The sequence below is a fragment of the Osmerus eperlanus genome, chromosome 1, assembly GCF_963692335.1.
Source record: "Osmerus eperlanus chromosome 1, fOsmEpe2.1, whole genome shotgun sequence".
Lineage (NCBI taxonomy): Eukaryota > Metazoa > Chordata > Actinopteri > Osmeriformes > Osmeridae > Osmerus > Osmerus eperlanus.
In genome coordinates this window covers 2795158-2810541 of record NC_085018.1, presented here as the reverse complement: position 1 = coordinate 2810541, position 15384 = coordinate 2795158, and the positions used below count along the sequence as shown (strand labels likewise).

At 44.6% G+C, this 15384-nt stretch overlaps 2 protein-coding genes across 4 annotated transcripts; one reads left to right on the top strand and one right to left on the bottom strand.

Moving 5' to 3' along the window:
- The first annotated feature begins 7 nt into the window (after positions 1–7).
- LOC134007970 (BTB/POZ domain-containing protein KCTD20-like) lies at positions 8–5728 on the top strand. The gene is made up of 7 exons (XM_062447763.1): positions 8–174; positions 2362–2711; positions 3272–3368; positions 3563–3683; positions 4196–4393; positions 4635–4745; positions 4933–5728. The coding sequence occupies exons 2-7, from the start codon at positions 2398–2400 to the stop codon at positions 5226–5228; spliced, it is 1137 nt and encodes a 378-aa protein (XP_062303747.1). The 5' UTR covers positions 8–174; positions 2362–2397; the 3' UTR covers positions 5229–5728.
- A 122-nt stretch (positions 5729–5850) lies between these two features.
- Positions 5851–15046, bottom strand: stk38b (serine/threonine kinase 38b). Of its 3 annotated transcripts, none has more exons than XR_009927978.1 (15): positions 14858–15046; positions 13299–13440; positions 11887–11938; positions 11586–11708; positions 11402–11485; positions 10583–10706; positions 10242–10396; positions 9799–9901; positions 9643–9704; positions 9076–9193; positions 8839–8962; positions 8491–8586; positions 7771–7865; positions 7309–7523; positions 5851–7164 (listed from the first exon to the last, which is right to left on the bottom strand). XR_009927978.1 is itself a non-coding variant. In XM_062445986.1 (15 exons), exons 2-14 carry the CDS (start codon positions 13427–13429, stop codon positions 7384–7386), a joined length of 1407 nt encoding a protein of 468 aa, XP_062301970.1. In that variant the 5' UTR covers positions 13430–13440; positions 14858–15046; the 3' UTR covers positions 5851–7272; positions 7345–7383. The 3 variants fall into 3 exon arrangements, 2 of the variants coding, with proteins under 2 accessions (XP_062301970.1, XP_062301844.1); XM_062445986.1 differs by having other exon boundaries at positions 5851–7272; positions 7345–7523; XM_062445860.1 differs by having other exon boundaries at positions 5851–7523.
- Between the last annotated feature and the right edge of the window lie 338 nt (positions 15047–15384).

Genomic DNA, 15384 nt, shown 5'->3' with positions numbered 1-15384 from the left:
GCCTAATTGGATTGACATTCACTGATCCAGTGTCACCGTATGTGATAGGTGCTAATCCCAGTTAGGCTACGCACTGAATGTTGCTTCAAGATTGCCAGTTTTTTACTTTCCTGACAAAGCGACTCCCTCAACGGCACATTACCAACGAAACGCCACCATCATCCTGAGGCTCTGGTAAATCATTTTGATATTTATATTATTCTTTTACAATGTTGTGCACTGAATTGAGTACACAAGACAGCCCCGAGGCACCTGAAACCTTAATCCATGTATTCATCAACTTTTATCAATCAAATGTACTATTATCTACATGTCCAGCATTTTGGTCTGGATAAATACAGTACATGTGTTAAAAAGAGCGTAGATGCAGTTTAAAGGTTTGGTTGTGCTGTGTTCAGGAGACGAGCCTGCGGAGCTCCTCTGGAGTGAGACTGAAGCTCACCACCCCGATTACAGCTTCCCTCACCTCCCACCCAAAACAAACTGGGTTGGTCATTACTTCACTACACAATCACTTGCTCTTGGGAAAAATATTTGTTTTAGACTAAATATTACATAACAAAAATATACAAGAAACAACATGACAACAATTAGTCAACAAATGTGACACTTAACTGTACAGTCCATGTTGTTTACTACACCAACCACAGCCCAGAGTAGCTAACTATAGCTTCCCCCGGTGGTAGCTAGTCACCCAGTGGAGTTGTGGGGCTACCTGGTCAGGGAGAGCAGATGGTGAGATGGAGAACTCCCTGTGGTAATCCTCCTGCAGGGCTTATGGTGCCCTGGAGCAGACGGGACCAGTCTAATAAGCTCACTCAGGGAAATGAGCAGACTAGCTACTGGGCAGACAGTTCAGTCTCCTGGGGCGAAAAATACGAAGGCGTGTAAACATGTGTACGGGTGTTTCTACAGAGTTTCAAATCTATGAAAAAACATGTGGCGGGAGAATCTGCAAACCTCCTGTGCACTTTAGAAACTGTGCATAGGCCTACGCCATGGTTTGAGATGTGATACGATGCGTACGCCTACGCCATGTTTTAAGATGTGATACGGCAACACAGAGTGACCAAAAGGCAAAGAGAAAGTGCATGCATAACAAATGACAGTTTTACTTGATCTACAATGGGAGTAAATTGTATAGGATATCTACAAATTATGCCAATGATCTCGCTTTAGCCTATTTAGCCAGAAAGAAAACGTGGGAATTTGGGCCACTAATGAGTTGTGCCAAATGTGATCTTTTTGTGACCTTTTTCACAGCTTTTTTAGTTGCCTTAGCCATTTCTAATTAAGCCATTAATTGTTAATTGTTGCACAATAGGGTTAATTGAGAAGTTTATTTAGAAACCTGACAAAATATGGGCGTTTCAACAACAGTGTAAGGCAAATATGGTTACATTGACCTCACCCTGGATGAATTTAGACAGAGTTTGATTCATTTGGCCCCTGGTCAGCAGACACAAACTCTCCCAGCAGAGAAGTGCTTTTTACTGTGTAGCAGCGCAGGGCAGCTAACATGAACGCAGTGCTTGTGATGTTTTTTGATTGGCAACTCTGTACAACTCGAGACAACTATCATCTCGGAAGACATCTTCCCACAGTATGCCTGCACCTTCTCCATTAATTGTATAGTGGAACAAGTTATCCCTTTATTCTCAGCGTAAGAAATGGTTGAAATGCGTGAGTCTCACCAGGGTTGCCAGGTACAGAAACAATTTCCAGCTCAATGAGTGCTCAAAACCAGCCCAAAATGCCTGAAAACTAGCCCAATACTTTTTTTAGGTGTAAAACAGAGGAGTTAACACACATATCCAATAAATGCTTCCATAGTTAAAATGTAAAAATGACTAGTGGATTATAATTTTCCTTGTTTTCTGCTATTTTCATGTATCAGTTCATTACAACAATTGAATTTAATCATGCCGCTTCTTATCACCACCGAAAGTGAGGAGACACATTACTAAAGGAAGTGTGTGTAGGTTATGAACTCTGAACTCTCCCCACACACTTTCCCCATCTGTGATGTTTCCCCCTCTCCCAGCACAGGCCACCACGGGGCCTGTGCTGGGAAGGGGGTATTTTAGAATGGCTTAATCATGATCAGGGTATGTTTGCTGCCATTAAAGCTCCTCAGTTTCTTGAGGAGAGAGAACCGCTGCCTTGCCTTGTTATAACATGTAGTCGGCATTGATCTGAAAGGTAAGTTTATTGTTAATGATAGTTTCCAAATGAGTGGAATTGCTCACGATTCTTATATTGACTCACAGTTGCTTGTTTTCTTTGTTGTTTAGGCCTATGTCCGGGGAAGAGATCCACTCTAACAGGGTTTCTTTAAAGTTATTCTTCTGGTCCCCATGGTGATCCGTGAGTGTGGTCCTTGAGCCGAGCTCCAGGATGGAGGGCAGGGGTGACCTGCCTCGCCCTGCCCCTCAACCCTCTGACCTGCCTCGCCCTGCCCCTCAACCCTCTGACCTGCCTCGCCCTGCCCCTCAACCCTCTGACCTGCCTCGCCCTGCCCCTCAACACTCTGACCTGCCTCGCCTTGCCCCTCAGCCCTCTGACCTGCCTCGCCCTGCCCCTCAGCCCTCTGACCTGCCTCGCCCTGCCTCTCAGCCTGCCTCTGGGAGGGTCACCCTAGTGGTGGACGGAACACACTTCGTGGTGGACCCCACCCTCTTTACGGCGTACCCTGACACCATGCTGGGGAGGTAAGAGTCTGGTTCCTGTCAAACATCACCTGACACCAGGTAGAGAGGTGCACAGGCTCACAGTTACTTTGGCATATCCAAAAGTTATCAATAAGAATAATAAAAGAATAATAGAGAATAATAAAACAGAAGATGCCAGGCCTGCCTCCATATATGTTGAAACCACTCAGCTTTCCCCTTCCAGCTGTGTTTAGTAGCTGTCCTGAATCATCCACACTGCGGATCTATGTTTGTAGCATTTTAATCCACTGTTCTCGCTCAACCGGTGTTGATGGCCTGCTGCACTTTAGATTTGTCATCTTATCTAGGGATCAGCAAATCGTTTTGATTGAATTGTCAAACAATTCAGTTTAGCCAGCTTAGCCCTGGTCCATTTGTGTTGCTCTGGGCTAACATGATGAAAAGTTATAAGATGCTACAGCATGTAGCCCCAACACCTGCACAACCATTTCTCACCAACGCAGTTGAACTCTTTGAAGATGAGTCAAAGATTTTTTTTAAGCAGATTTTCAGATGGATATTCCCTTACACTCGTATATTTATTCACTGATCAATTTCAGGATGTTTGGTCCAGCTTGGCATCACAACTTTACACGTCCCAAAGGAGAGTACGAGATTGTGGAGGGAATTGGGGCTAACATCTTCAGAGTTGTCCTGGTAAAGGATTTTCTGTCATCAAGGAGTTCATCAAAATGTTTAGCTCCTGAAAATCTTGATTCATTTTAATTACTAAGATTAAATGTATATTTTTTTTCTATAATTTTATCAGTCAACCAATTGCTTGTCTCTAGTCACTTTCTTTTCCTCGATATGTCTCTTCCTCCCTCTACTGTTTATCCTCTGTACATCAGGACTACTACCGAGGGGGCACCCTGCAGTGTCCAGATGGGGTGTCGGTGTCGGAGCTGAGAGAGGCGTGTGATTACCTCTGCATCAACTTTGACTACAGCACCGTGAGGTGCGGAGACCTCAGTGAGTCCCATCCCTATGTGTCAGGGCCCATTCAACACTTCCACTAAGTTACAGTTCTTGTTCAGTTATACAAACTTCACAAGAACTGCAATTCATAGTAAATCAGTAAAACAATAAATGTTGCCTCCAGGAGCAGGATCTAGGATCTTAGGAGCATGAAGTATCATTTTGTGAGGTTGCAGACCAAAATATACAGCACACTTCATTCAGAGGGAAGTTAATTATTCTCACCCACCCGTAGATGAGCTTGAACAGTGGTTCTCAACCCTGGTCCTCAGGGACTTGCTGTCCTGCATGTTTTAGATGTTTCCCTCTTCCAACACACATGAATCAAATGAATGGTCATGCTTCAGCTGAGCTAGATTACAACCCATTCATTTAAATCAGGTGTGTTGAAGGAGGGAAACATCTAGAGTATGCAAGGCAGAGTGGGTCCCTGAGGACCAGGGTTGAGAACCATTGTTCTAGAAGCTGCTGGTTCTAACCCTGAGCGTCCTCATGTGGGTTTCCAGGTGCGTTGTTGCACGAGCTGTCCAATGATGGGGCACGACGCCAGTTCGAGGACTTCCTGGAGGAGCTGGTTGTCCCGGTGATGGTGGCCAGTGCACAGGAAGGGGAGAGGGAGTGTCACATGGTGGTCCTGACGGACGACGACCTGGTGGACTGGGACCACGACCACCCCCCTCCCCTGGGAGAGGAGTGTTCTCAAAGTGAGGGAGAGGGAACACGACTCATGTTGTTGCAACAACCCTCCAATGGCAAATGCAAATCCGAGAACCAACATTAGAGCTCGATAGCTCTACTGCATGCGCTAAAAAAACATATAGGAAAAATCGCATGAATTAAAGCAAAATGTCTGCACCTCAATCTTTGTCAAATCCCAAGTACTGGAAGAACAAAATGACTTGTGTGTCACTGTCCTGAAGTTTGGGTCTGTTGCCTGTCCTCCAGTTGTGTACAGCACCAAGCTGTACCGCTTCTTCAAGTACATTGAGAACCGTGACGTGGCCAAAGCCTTGCTGAAGGAGCGGGGCCTGAAGAACATCAGGATAGGGATCGAAGGTGAGCAGCCAAACCCAATCCTCAACCTCCCCTACCCTGCCTAACCTCTGCTTCCTCTAAAGAACATCAGGATAGGGATCGAAGGTGTACCCCACCTGTATGCAGTGTCCTGTACCCAGGGTACCCCACCTTTATGCTGTGTCCTGTACCCAGGGTACTCCACCTTTATGCTGTGTCCTGTAACCAGGGTACCCCACCTGTAAGGAGAAGGTGAAGAGGCGTCCGGGGGGGAAGTCTGAGGTCATCTACAACTACGTCCAGCGGCCCTTCATCCAGCTCTCCTGGGAGAAGGAGGAGGGCAAGAGCCGCCATGTTGACTTCCAGTGTGTCCGCAGCAAGAGTGTCCCCAACCTGATGGCCTCTGTGGGGGAGGGGCTGTCCCGACCTCCGGCCCCACCCACCCCACAGGTGGATGAACTGGATAGGCTCCTGAGCCCAGAGCCCCGCCCACAACCTCTGGTCCCTCCCCCTGACCACTGCTGAGGGGAATGACTTCTTTATTATTTTCATTTTTCTTCTTCTTCTTATTGTTACACTGAGAGTTGCATCAAACCTCTTGAAGGAACTAAAGACTTAGGCTTTCACACTGTAATTTAGATGACAGTCTCAATCCGCTGAGCGCTGGATCTACCCACCAGCTTCCCCTTGTGTTCGCGACAGTGAGGTGAGGGGTCTACACAATAGGCTATCAAATATTTATTTGACCTCCCGTTCATTTACAACTCTGAGCTTTTATACAGAATGGCTGAGTAAATGTGTCTGTGCTTTGTATTTTGTATATGGGAGTAGTATTTTCAGCACTGAAAATGTTTTTCTTACAACTTAGATATAATATGTCCAGTTATCTGTAGGCATTTATACAAATTCATATTTTTCCTTCTTAAATGAACAGCATATTATGTCAGCATAAATACAACAAATGTACCGCCTTTTCTTATTTGTGACATTTGTACCTTTTAGAAGAACACTATTCTAACCTCAGCACAGAATATAAAATATGTGCACACAGAAGGCACTACAGCAACAGGGAGGCCCTAAAGGGGCAGTCTGTAAGTCTTTTTGATTCTCTGTGGTCATAACATTCAACAAACAAGGGACAAAGGCAGAAAACGGACAGAAAGCTTCGTTTGGTCGCAGCCTCGGAAGACACAGCCATCCTCCCCCAAACTCTTAACTTGAACCTTGAAAGCACTCAAGTGAATACAACAATGAAAAGAAATCAACAGGTGTTTCCAGTTCAAAGGAATCCAACGTCATTCAGTCAATTATCACACAGAACTATTGGATAGTTTGCTGCAGATTGTCAATAGATGTAATAGCAATACAAAGATGGAATAATAAATACAGTCTAAAATCAAGAAGCTCCATATTGATTGTCAAAGGGGTAGACCCAACTCTATGTTCATAATGAAGGTTTGGCCACTCTTAGACAGTTAACTCATAATAAAGTTGACACACAAGAAAGATATTGAGCTGACCATCTTTGCTTAAAAACAACAAAAACAAAACAACTTGAATTGGAAAAAAAAGCACTGTCAGACACAGGCAATATTCTTGGCTAAGTATATCATGATGAAGTAAGGACACTTTTTAGGTTCAGATAACATCCCAATGCAGGAAGTGTTTTCATATGGAAATATAGGTGACATATGCTTAGCATTGAACAACAAATCTTTAAATGTATTTAACATCTATAGTATTTTAATACACAGTGGTATACAGTTTTGAATAAAAATAGGTTGGAACTGACTCTTTAGAGCTTTCAAAAAATAAAACTTTTTTCAGAAGCTCCATCGATACTGAATCAGGAGCCCAGAACTACGCATCCAGTTTTTCTAGAAAGGCCTTCTGAGCTTCATCTCCCACAGTTCTAGGGGTCTGTACTAGGATCTGTACTAGGGCAGAGCTGTGGGTATGTACTACGGTCTGTACTAGGATTTGTACTAGGATCTGTTCTAGGGAAGGGCTGTGGGTCTGTACTAGGGCAGAGCTGTAGTACGTCTGTCCCAGGGTCTACTAGAGCAGAGCTATGGAACTGTACTGGGGTCTGTACTAGGGTCTGTACTAGGATCGGTACTAGGGTCTGTACTAGGGTCTGTATTAGGATCTGTACTAGGGTCTGTACTAGGATCGGTACTAGGGTCTGTACTAGGGTCTGTATTAGGATCTGTACTAGGGTCTGTACTAGGATCTGTACTAGGGTCTGTATTAGGATCGGTACTAGGGTCTGTATTAGAGCAGAGCTGTGGGTCTGTACTAGGGTCTGTACTAGGATCTGTACTATGGTCTGTATTAGGATCGGTACTAGGGTCTGTACTAGAGCAGAGCTGTGGGTCTGTACTAGGGTCTGTACTAGAGAAGAGCTGTGGGTCTGTACTAGGGTCTGTACTAGAGCAGAGCTGTGGGTCTGTACTAGGGTCTGTACTAGAGAAGAGCTGTGGGTCTGTACTAGAGTCTGTACTAGGGAAGAGCTGTGGGCCTGTACTAGGACCTGTACTGGTGCAGAGCTGTGGGTCTGTACTAGGACCTGTACTGGTGCAGAGCTGTGGGTCTGTACTAGGACCTGTACTGGTGCAGAGCTGTGGGTCTGTACTAGGACCTGTACTGGTGCAGAGCTGTGGGTCTGGGAATTCAGAGCTCATCTCTTGCCTCCTTTCATGTAGGAAGGAATGGCTCCTCTGGCTGTGAGGCCCTCAAAGCGCTTGTAGGTGTAGTTGATGAAGACCCAGTCCTTGTTCTTGTAGTCTACCTCCACATGGCTGCTGGCTGCTGCTGGCACTGGGGAACAGAGAAGACAGACCAACAGATTCAGGTCGGACTAGATTCTTGCAGTAAGAACAATACAGAAAATGTAATGTTAATCTGGGGTAAAACAACGTTATTATCTCTACTGCCTTGAATGTCATTACACTTGTTTTGCTTTAGAATGCTGCCAACAAGCATGTAAACAGTTATTTCTGCTGGACTGCCAGCAGTGTTCAGCAGCCTCCTCTGGATGGTTCTCAATACATCTTTGTTTTCTCACCGGAGGGTTGGAGAATGTCTGACTCTGGAAACTCGTCGAAGTTTGACGTGTCGTCGATGCTTTTAATCTCTATGGGGATCGCTGCAGGTCTCTCCCTGTTTGGACAACAACAAAGAAAAGAATGTTTCATCAATACCTTTGGTTTTTACAGATCTCCTATAGGGCAAGCAAAAAATAGTAATAACCCTCATATTTTGCTGTCCCTTGTGTAACCAAATTGAATTGGTTAAACTCACTCCTCAGTATAACTACTAGGGGTGGGAATCTTTTGGTACCTCACGATTAAAATCGATTCTTGGGGTGACGATTCGATTAAAAATCGATTCACTATTTTTTTGCCATTTTTTATCAAAATGGTATTTTATTCTGAGTTTGAATCCCAGTAAGGGGAAGATCTGAAGGAAGCAATACTGACGAGCAGAGCGACTACAACTGTTCCTGTTACACTTGCTAGTGTGCAAGAACATTATCTCACAAAATGTTTTAGGTTCAAGTCAGGGAGTCAGGTGGCCGAGCGGTGAGGGAAGCGGGCTAGTAATCCGAAGGTTGCCAGTTCGATTCCCGGCCGTGCCAACTGACGTTGTGTCCTTGGGCAAGGCACTTCACCCTACTTGCCTCGGGGAGAATGTCCCTGTACTTACTGTAAGTCGCTCTGGATAAGAGCGTCTGCTAAATGACTAATTGTAAATGTAAGTCATGACCTTTGACTGTAGGTCTTACCTGATGTGGTCATAATCCACTCCCTCGAAGAAGTGGTTCCTCTTGATCTCCTCCACTCCTGACGCACCTATCCGATGGTCACCCTCACAGCAGAACCTGGCAGGAGAAACACACAGTCTCTTGAGAAACACACAGCCTCTTGTTGGACATCTGCTGAGAACACAGGAGAATACAGGAGAAATCTGAACCACAAACCTTCTACATGGAAACTACATATGGGAAGTTATGTTCATTAAATGCCATTAAGAGCAACTCACCACATATGCATTGAACATCCTCTACTTTAGAATATGTAACTAAATGAGTCTTTCTGACACTGTGGTTAGTTATAATACTGTATATTCAGACCTGAGGATGAGGTCTTTAGCTCTCTCTGAAATGGGCACCTCGGGTGGAAAGACAAGAGTCTCCTTCCAGTTCATCACCTTCTTATACGTCTCCTGAGGTGTCTCCGAACAAAATGGAGGATAGCCTGAGGAGAGAACATTGTAAACACAGCCTCTAGCTTATATTGCCAATTTATGAATTTGTATGAAAAAAAAAGAAACAAATGCCCCAAGCAACCTATGGCACCAACATACGCACCAATCAGCATCTCATACATGATAACCCCTAGGCTCCACCAGTCACAGAGCTTGTTGTATCCTGTCTGCATGAATACTTCAGGTGCAATGTAGTCTGGTGTTCCCACTGTGGAGAAAGCCTGAGGAGAGAGGCCAGAGCGTCGTCCAAATGTTGGAGTAGAATAAGACTTTTTGTGTACTTTTTCTGAAAATAATATTAAGATTGGTTCAGTCCAGGGACATCTGGATATGAGGATTTTTTTATTTTTTAAGAATTAACGCTGAATCAAGAATTATAATGATTAATTTACAGGTCATCATCAAGTTCCTAATGTAAATTAGGAAATAGGGGGTCAGATAGCTGAGCGGTTAGGGAATAGGGCTATTAATCAGAAGATTTGCGGTTCGATTCCAGGCCGTGACAAATGACGTTGAGTCTTGGGCCTTGGGCAAGGTGCCTTAGGCAAGGCACTTCACCCTACTTGCCTCGGGGGGAATGTCCCTGTACTTACTGTAAGTCGCTCTGGATAAGAGTGTCTGCTAAATGTAAATATTGACCAAGGACTACAACCAGACATCCAGGACCCACCAGCTGCCGCCTGTTCCTCTTCCAGGTCTCTGCTTTCCTCTTGGAGTTCATGTTCTGAGAGTCTGAGCAGGAAGCACAGGCACTGTTATGACACACAGCCATTCGAGGGTTTGTGTGTTTCATCAACAAGTACTGTTGCATCAATGATGAACTCACTGAGGTCGTTGGACAGGCTGTGGTTGAGGTTCCTGTAGAACTCTGTTCGATGGGCCTTCTTCAGTCCTGTGCACAAGCCGAAGTCTGACAGCTTCACGTGGCCCTAACACGCCCACACAAAGACGGTTGGACGTCAATTTTGAAACGTTTTTCTTTAAAAACAGGTTATAAAACGGGCACCAATTCAAACTGGATTATGAAGTGAATACAGTCATTGTTAAAAATACAAATACAAAGTAGAGGAGAGAAAAATGTACATAATAAACTCAGGACGTTCCAAGTGTGACAGGTATCACGTGTCCCTCAACACTATAAGGTCTTCACTCATTCGCTGTTTGTGATAGTTTGTGAGATTTGGGCGTCTGACATTTGTGTAGAGAAATAACAGTGAGAGTGTGTGTGTCTACATGTGTGTGTGTGTTTCTACTTTTGTGTGTGCAGACCTTGGAGTCCAGCAGAACGTTGTCAGGTTTGACGTCCCTGTGGATGAAGCCCATTTGGTGGATGGAATCGATGGCCAGGACAGTCTCTGCTATGTAGAACTGAGTCTCCTCTTCGGTCAGGGTGTCCTTCTTCATCAGCAACGTCATCATGTCACCTGCAGGGGGCGCCACACAGTATCAGCACCACACACACACGTACACACACACACATACACACACACACACATACACACACACATACTAACACATAGACACATGTACACACACACACATGTACACGTATACACACACAGGTACATGTATACACACACTCCCTCACACGCACGCACACAAAGACACACCTCCAGGGAGGAACTCCATGAGTAAATACAGGTTGAGCTTGTCTTGGAAGCTGTAAAACATCTTCACCACCCACAGGGTATCTGCCTGAACCAGGATGTCTCTCTCGGCCTTGATGTGGCCCACCTGGACACACAGACAACACACACTGTATCACCTGGACACAGACAACACACACTGTATCACCTAGACACACAGACAACACACACTGTATCACCTAGACACACAGACAACACACACTGTATCACCTGGACACAGACAACACACACTGTATCACCTAGACACACAGACAACACACACTGTATCACCTAGACACACAGACAACACACACTGTATCACCTAGACACACAGACAACACACACTGTATCACCTGGACACAGACAACACACACTGTATCACCTGGACACACAAACAACACACTCTGTATCACCTGGACACACAAACAACATACACTGTATCAGAGTCACAAATACTTTCTCTGGGGGATCTCAGGGTGAAGTGCTGTCAAAAGGTCAAGCTGATTGTGCTAGACTAGTTAACATTGAAGTGGAAGATTATTTGTTTTCGGTATTAGTATTAGTTGTAACTACATTGTTTACTTTAGAGGAACATGGGGTAAGGGGTGTAGTTTAAGAAAGACAAACAATTCCGAAATATCCCTTGAGGAGTTGCCAGATAGAGACAGGATGTATTGGACTGCAAACACAGAGAAACATGTTCTGTTTCAGCATGGCTGAAACTGTTCCTTATGTGAAAGGCCTGGCTGGAATGTACAATGTGTGAGCAACGCTAGAGGAATGAAGGAAGACAAAACGTCACACCTGCTCTTTCTCCAGCATGTCAGCCTTGCGCAGGATCTTCATGGCGTAAACGTGACCGGTGTCTTTCTTCTGGACGAGACGCACCTGCAGGTCAAAGGGCAGGGGTCAACTTTAGCTAAACTATGTGCAGCTGGGCCCCGCCAGGTCATGACCAATGGGAGTGTAGCAGGTGCATCCATCTTACCTCTCCGAATGCTCCTCGACCAATCACCTTGAGGGACTCAAAGTCGTCCAGGCCCAGCCTGGTTCTCTTCAGTCGGAGGAACTCTGTTTCTTTACGAGCGTGCTGAGACCTCCTCATACGCTTCTGCAACACAGACAGGGAGGAAGTATGTGTGTGTGCCTGAGCAGAGAGCCAGTGTGTACGTGTGTGTGTACGTGTGTGTGTGTGTGTGTACGTGTGTGTGTACGTGTGTGTGTACGTGTGTGCGCGTGCGCGTAGGTGTGCGTGTACGTGTGTGTACGTGTGTGACCCATAAACATACCTCTTCATCTGGCAGTCCTTCTTCATCCATCACCCTCTCCAGCTTCTGCTGCCTGGCAACAAGGGGTCAAAGGTCAAGGTTAAAGAATACAGTCATTTAGTCAGTTATCTACAGCCCCTCTGGAAAGTCCAGAGAGCCCTTTACTTTGGGTGGATCACCACTGTCATCAAGGTCTCAGTCTTGACCAGCCTCCTAATTCCTGAAGCCTGCTACCCCCCCTGCTTTAGCGTGCTGTTGGCTTGGAGGTGAACTCCCTGGTTCGGGTTTGATCCAGCTCATGGCCATTTGTTGTTCTAACCCTCCCTTATATCTAGGCCTCAACGCAAATCCTCTCCAACTAGCTTGGAGTTCTGAAGAGAATTCCTTAAGACTTCATGTCTTGCTTTTCGATCTGACATGCATTGTAAACTGTTGGGTACGGTGGCCCTGAAGTGCAAAACACACCCACTACATTTACATTAAGTAGACACTCTTATCCAGAGCAACTTACAGTAAAGTACAGGGACATTCCCCCCGAGGCAAGTAGGGTGAAGCGCCTTGCCCAACGACACAACGTCATTTTGCATGGCCGGGAATCGAACCGGCAAACCTTCTGATTAATAGCCCGATTCCCTAAGTGCTCAGCCATCTGACCTCCACTAATACGAGTGCATCGCCCAAATGAAAACACTCCCGCCAAATATGAGTAAACTCCCCCCAAATAGGATGACTTTCTCACCTCCCCCCGAATACAAAGTCATGCTCCCCCAAATGGGAAACAAAATTACATTCACAGATCAGGGGAACAGATCAGGAACTACTGTTCACAGATCAGGGGAACAGTGATGTAGTGCCTTTGGTAGCGTGTGGATGGAGTGTTGGGCATGCTTGAAGTTGTGTTTAGTTTACAATTTGTATTTAACATACAAATTGTATGTTAAATAACATTTGAATCCAACTTTAGTTTGGGATTTTTGATGGTCACAACCATAAGATATATATTTTTTAATGAGACACATTCTTTAAGCCTTGTGTGGGTCTTGCTATCACATACATCTTTTAACAGTGATTCCCATCTGGTGCATATCTGTCCTTTCTACACAAGCAGAGAGAGCATAAACACAGTTATTTGTGTGGACTTCCTTTTATGGAGTCAGTTGAAGCATTGAATGGCTGTTTCCTATCAAGGCACTAACTTCCTTTACAGACCTCATGCACCAGCTTCTTCTCATATGAAAACAAAACATCAGCAGGCCTCACTCCAGCCTGGAAGGAGTTAACCACATGAACTAAAGTCCACAGACTACACAGAACGGACCAGTATGTGTGTGTGAGTGTGTGCATGTTTGAGGGGGGTACATGAGGGTATGAACAGTATGCGTGTGTGTGTGTGAGGGGGGTATGGGGTGAGGGGTGCATGCATGAACGCCCACCTCATCTCCCTCTCTTGGTGCTGGGCGATCAGGTTGCTGTAGAAGTTCTCCAGGGTCACCTTAGCCATGGTCACCCTCTCCTTGGTGTGGTTACTCATGGAGGAGCAGGAGGAATGGCCCCTCGTCGCCATGGTTACCTGACCTAAACACACACAGGCACACCCAATAAAGCCTCTTTCCCATCTTTCTACCCCCCCCCCCCCCCTTCACACACCTTCCTCATCTATTTTGGGAGTCTTGTAGCACCCGATTGCGAGTGTTTAAGTCTACAGTCTGTGTGTGTTATCTCTGAGAAGACTATGCATGGCTTTTACCTATAGTAACCTGGGCAAGCTATGTGAGCTACGTATTAGTCACTCTTTATCTGGCTATAACTGCTAGCCCAATCCCTCTGTTATTTGTGAATACTTGATTAAACAAGATGAAAACAACTGAGCAAAATTGTGGAAATTCTTCTAAGTAGCTAATGAATTACCTTGGCGAAAGACGCCGTGTGTGTGTGTGATACAGACATACGACAGCAGACTGTGAAGAATGTTGTAGCTTTCCGCTACAAACAAAGCAATGAAAAGACCTAAGCATGAGTCACAAATGTTCCCACCATTATTTAGTGGTAACACAGAGATAGAGAGAATGTACCCACATTTTCTGGGACTTTCTCCTGGAGAACTGAACTCATGATTTGTGGTGAGTAATGTTAGCTCGTGTCCCTTCAATTATGCCTAAGTTTAGAACACATCAGAGGCTGGAGGGAATGAGCTGAATTCAGTGAAATGAAGAGAGCCAGTGCCACAGTAGGATCATTCAGAGTGTATCTGTAGTGTATGATAAAGGCAAAAATATGTAAAAGAAACAGTTGTTTAACTGAGCTGACACTGGCTGACTGTCCACCCCAAAGTTAACCCATTCATTCTTTAAAAAGGTGTGTTTTCAAAACAAAACTTGTTTACAATGGCTATTATGAGAGAAAACAAAAAAACACAGGAGAAACAACAAATAAACACAGGTAATTGTCGACCAGTGGAGTTGTTGAGTCATATTTGAATGGGCTACAGAGTAAGCATTATATTACAAATCCATCAGATATACCAAACAGGAAGTACATATAGCCTATAGGTAACGATTCGTTTCATACACGTGTATTAAATGTTTACACGCGAGATTAGATCCTACTTTCGTTCAAAGAGAGTATGCTTTTGAAGGGATACGTCGTCCAACAATTCCAGGGACCACTCGAAAATAGCCTGGCAGGGAACAGTCTTTGTTACTACGGAGGTATTCGAACTTTAAAGAGTAAGGATGACTCTAAATCTCTCTAAAACAAACAAAAATCTAGACGAGGGAAAGTTGTTCGTGAAACTTAACCTTAAAGATATGTCGGCGAAATGAGTTTACGACGAGTCAGAGAATAGTTTACTTTGTTTAGAATAAAAAGTAAACATCTGCCAGGCGTCAACGTCGTAGGCAATTCATCCTACCCCACAATTCCGATAAATGTATCATTCTTATAGAGGATGAATGCATCTTTATTATCTTCTCCAACAAGTTTCGTTTCTTACCAGCTGGTAATTTAATCAGAGCTCCCTCTCTTCAGTTAAGGCAAAAACTGCCCGTCAAGTCTGTGTCATTTCTCCCTCTGGTCTGGTGAGGTCTGGTATCCATTCGAAAAATACGGGAAGTGAAGTGCCCCTCCCTGCAGAAGATTCCAAATTACCCCGAAGTTCTCAGGCTTGCTACGGATCTGTTTAAACCTGGAGGTAATGGTGATGGGAACATTAAAAGACTTTTGTTGCCATGACGCAGTAGTATTCGCCCCGTGACTGTGTTCAGTAGCAACATTATGGAGAAGGCAGTGATCCATCCACCGCAAAAAACAGTAGGCTAATGTTGTGATGAGTTTGTGATGGTTTCCCTTACAAAAAATAAGTATATTAAAGTATACTATAAGTATCCTAAAATATGGATAGTACACTTTTAGTTCACTTTTGATATAATTTTAAGAAGTATACTTAGAAAATAGTTCACTTTTGATATACTTTTAAGTATGCTTTGAAAATAGTTCACTTTTGTAAGAAGTATACTTAGA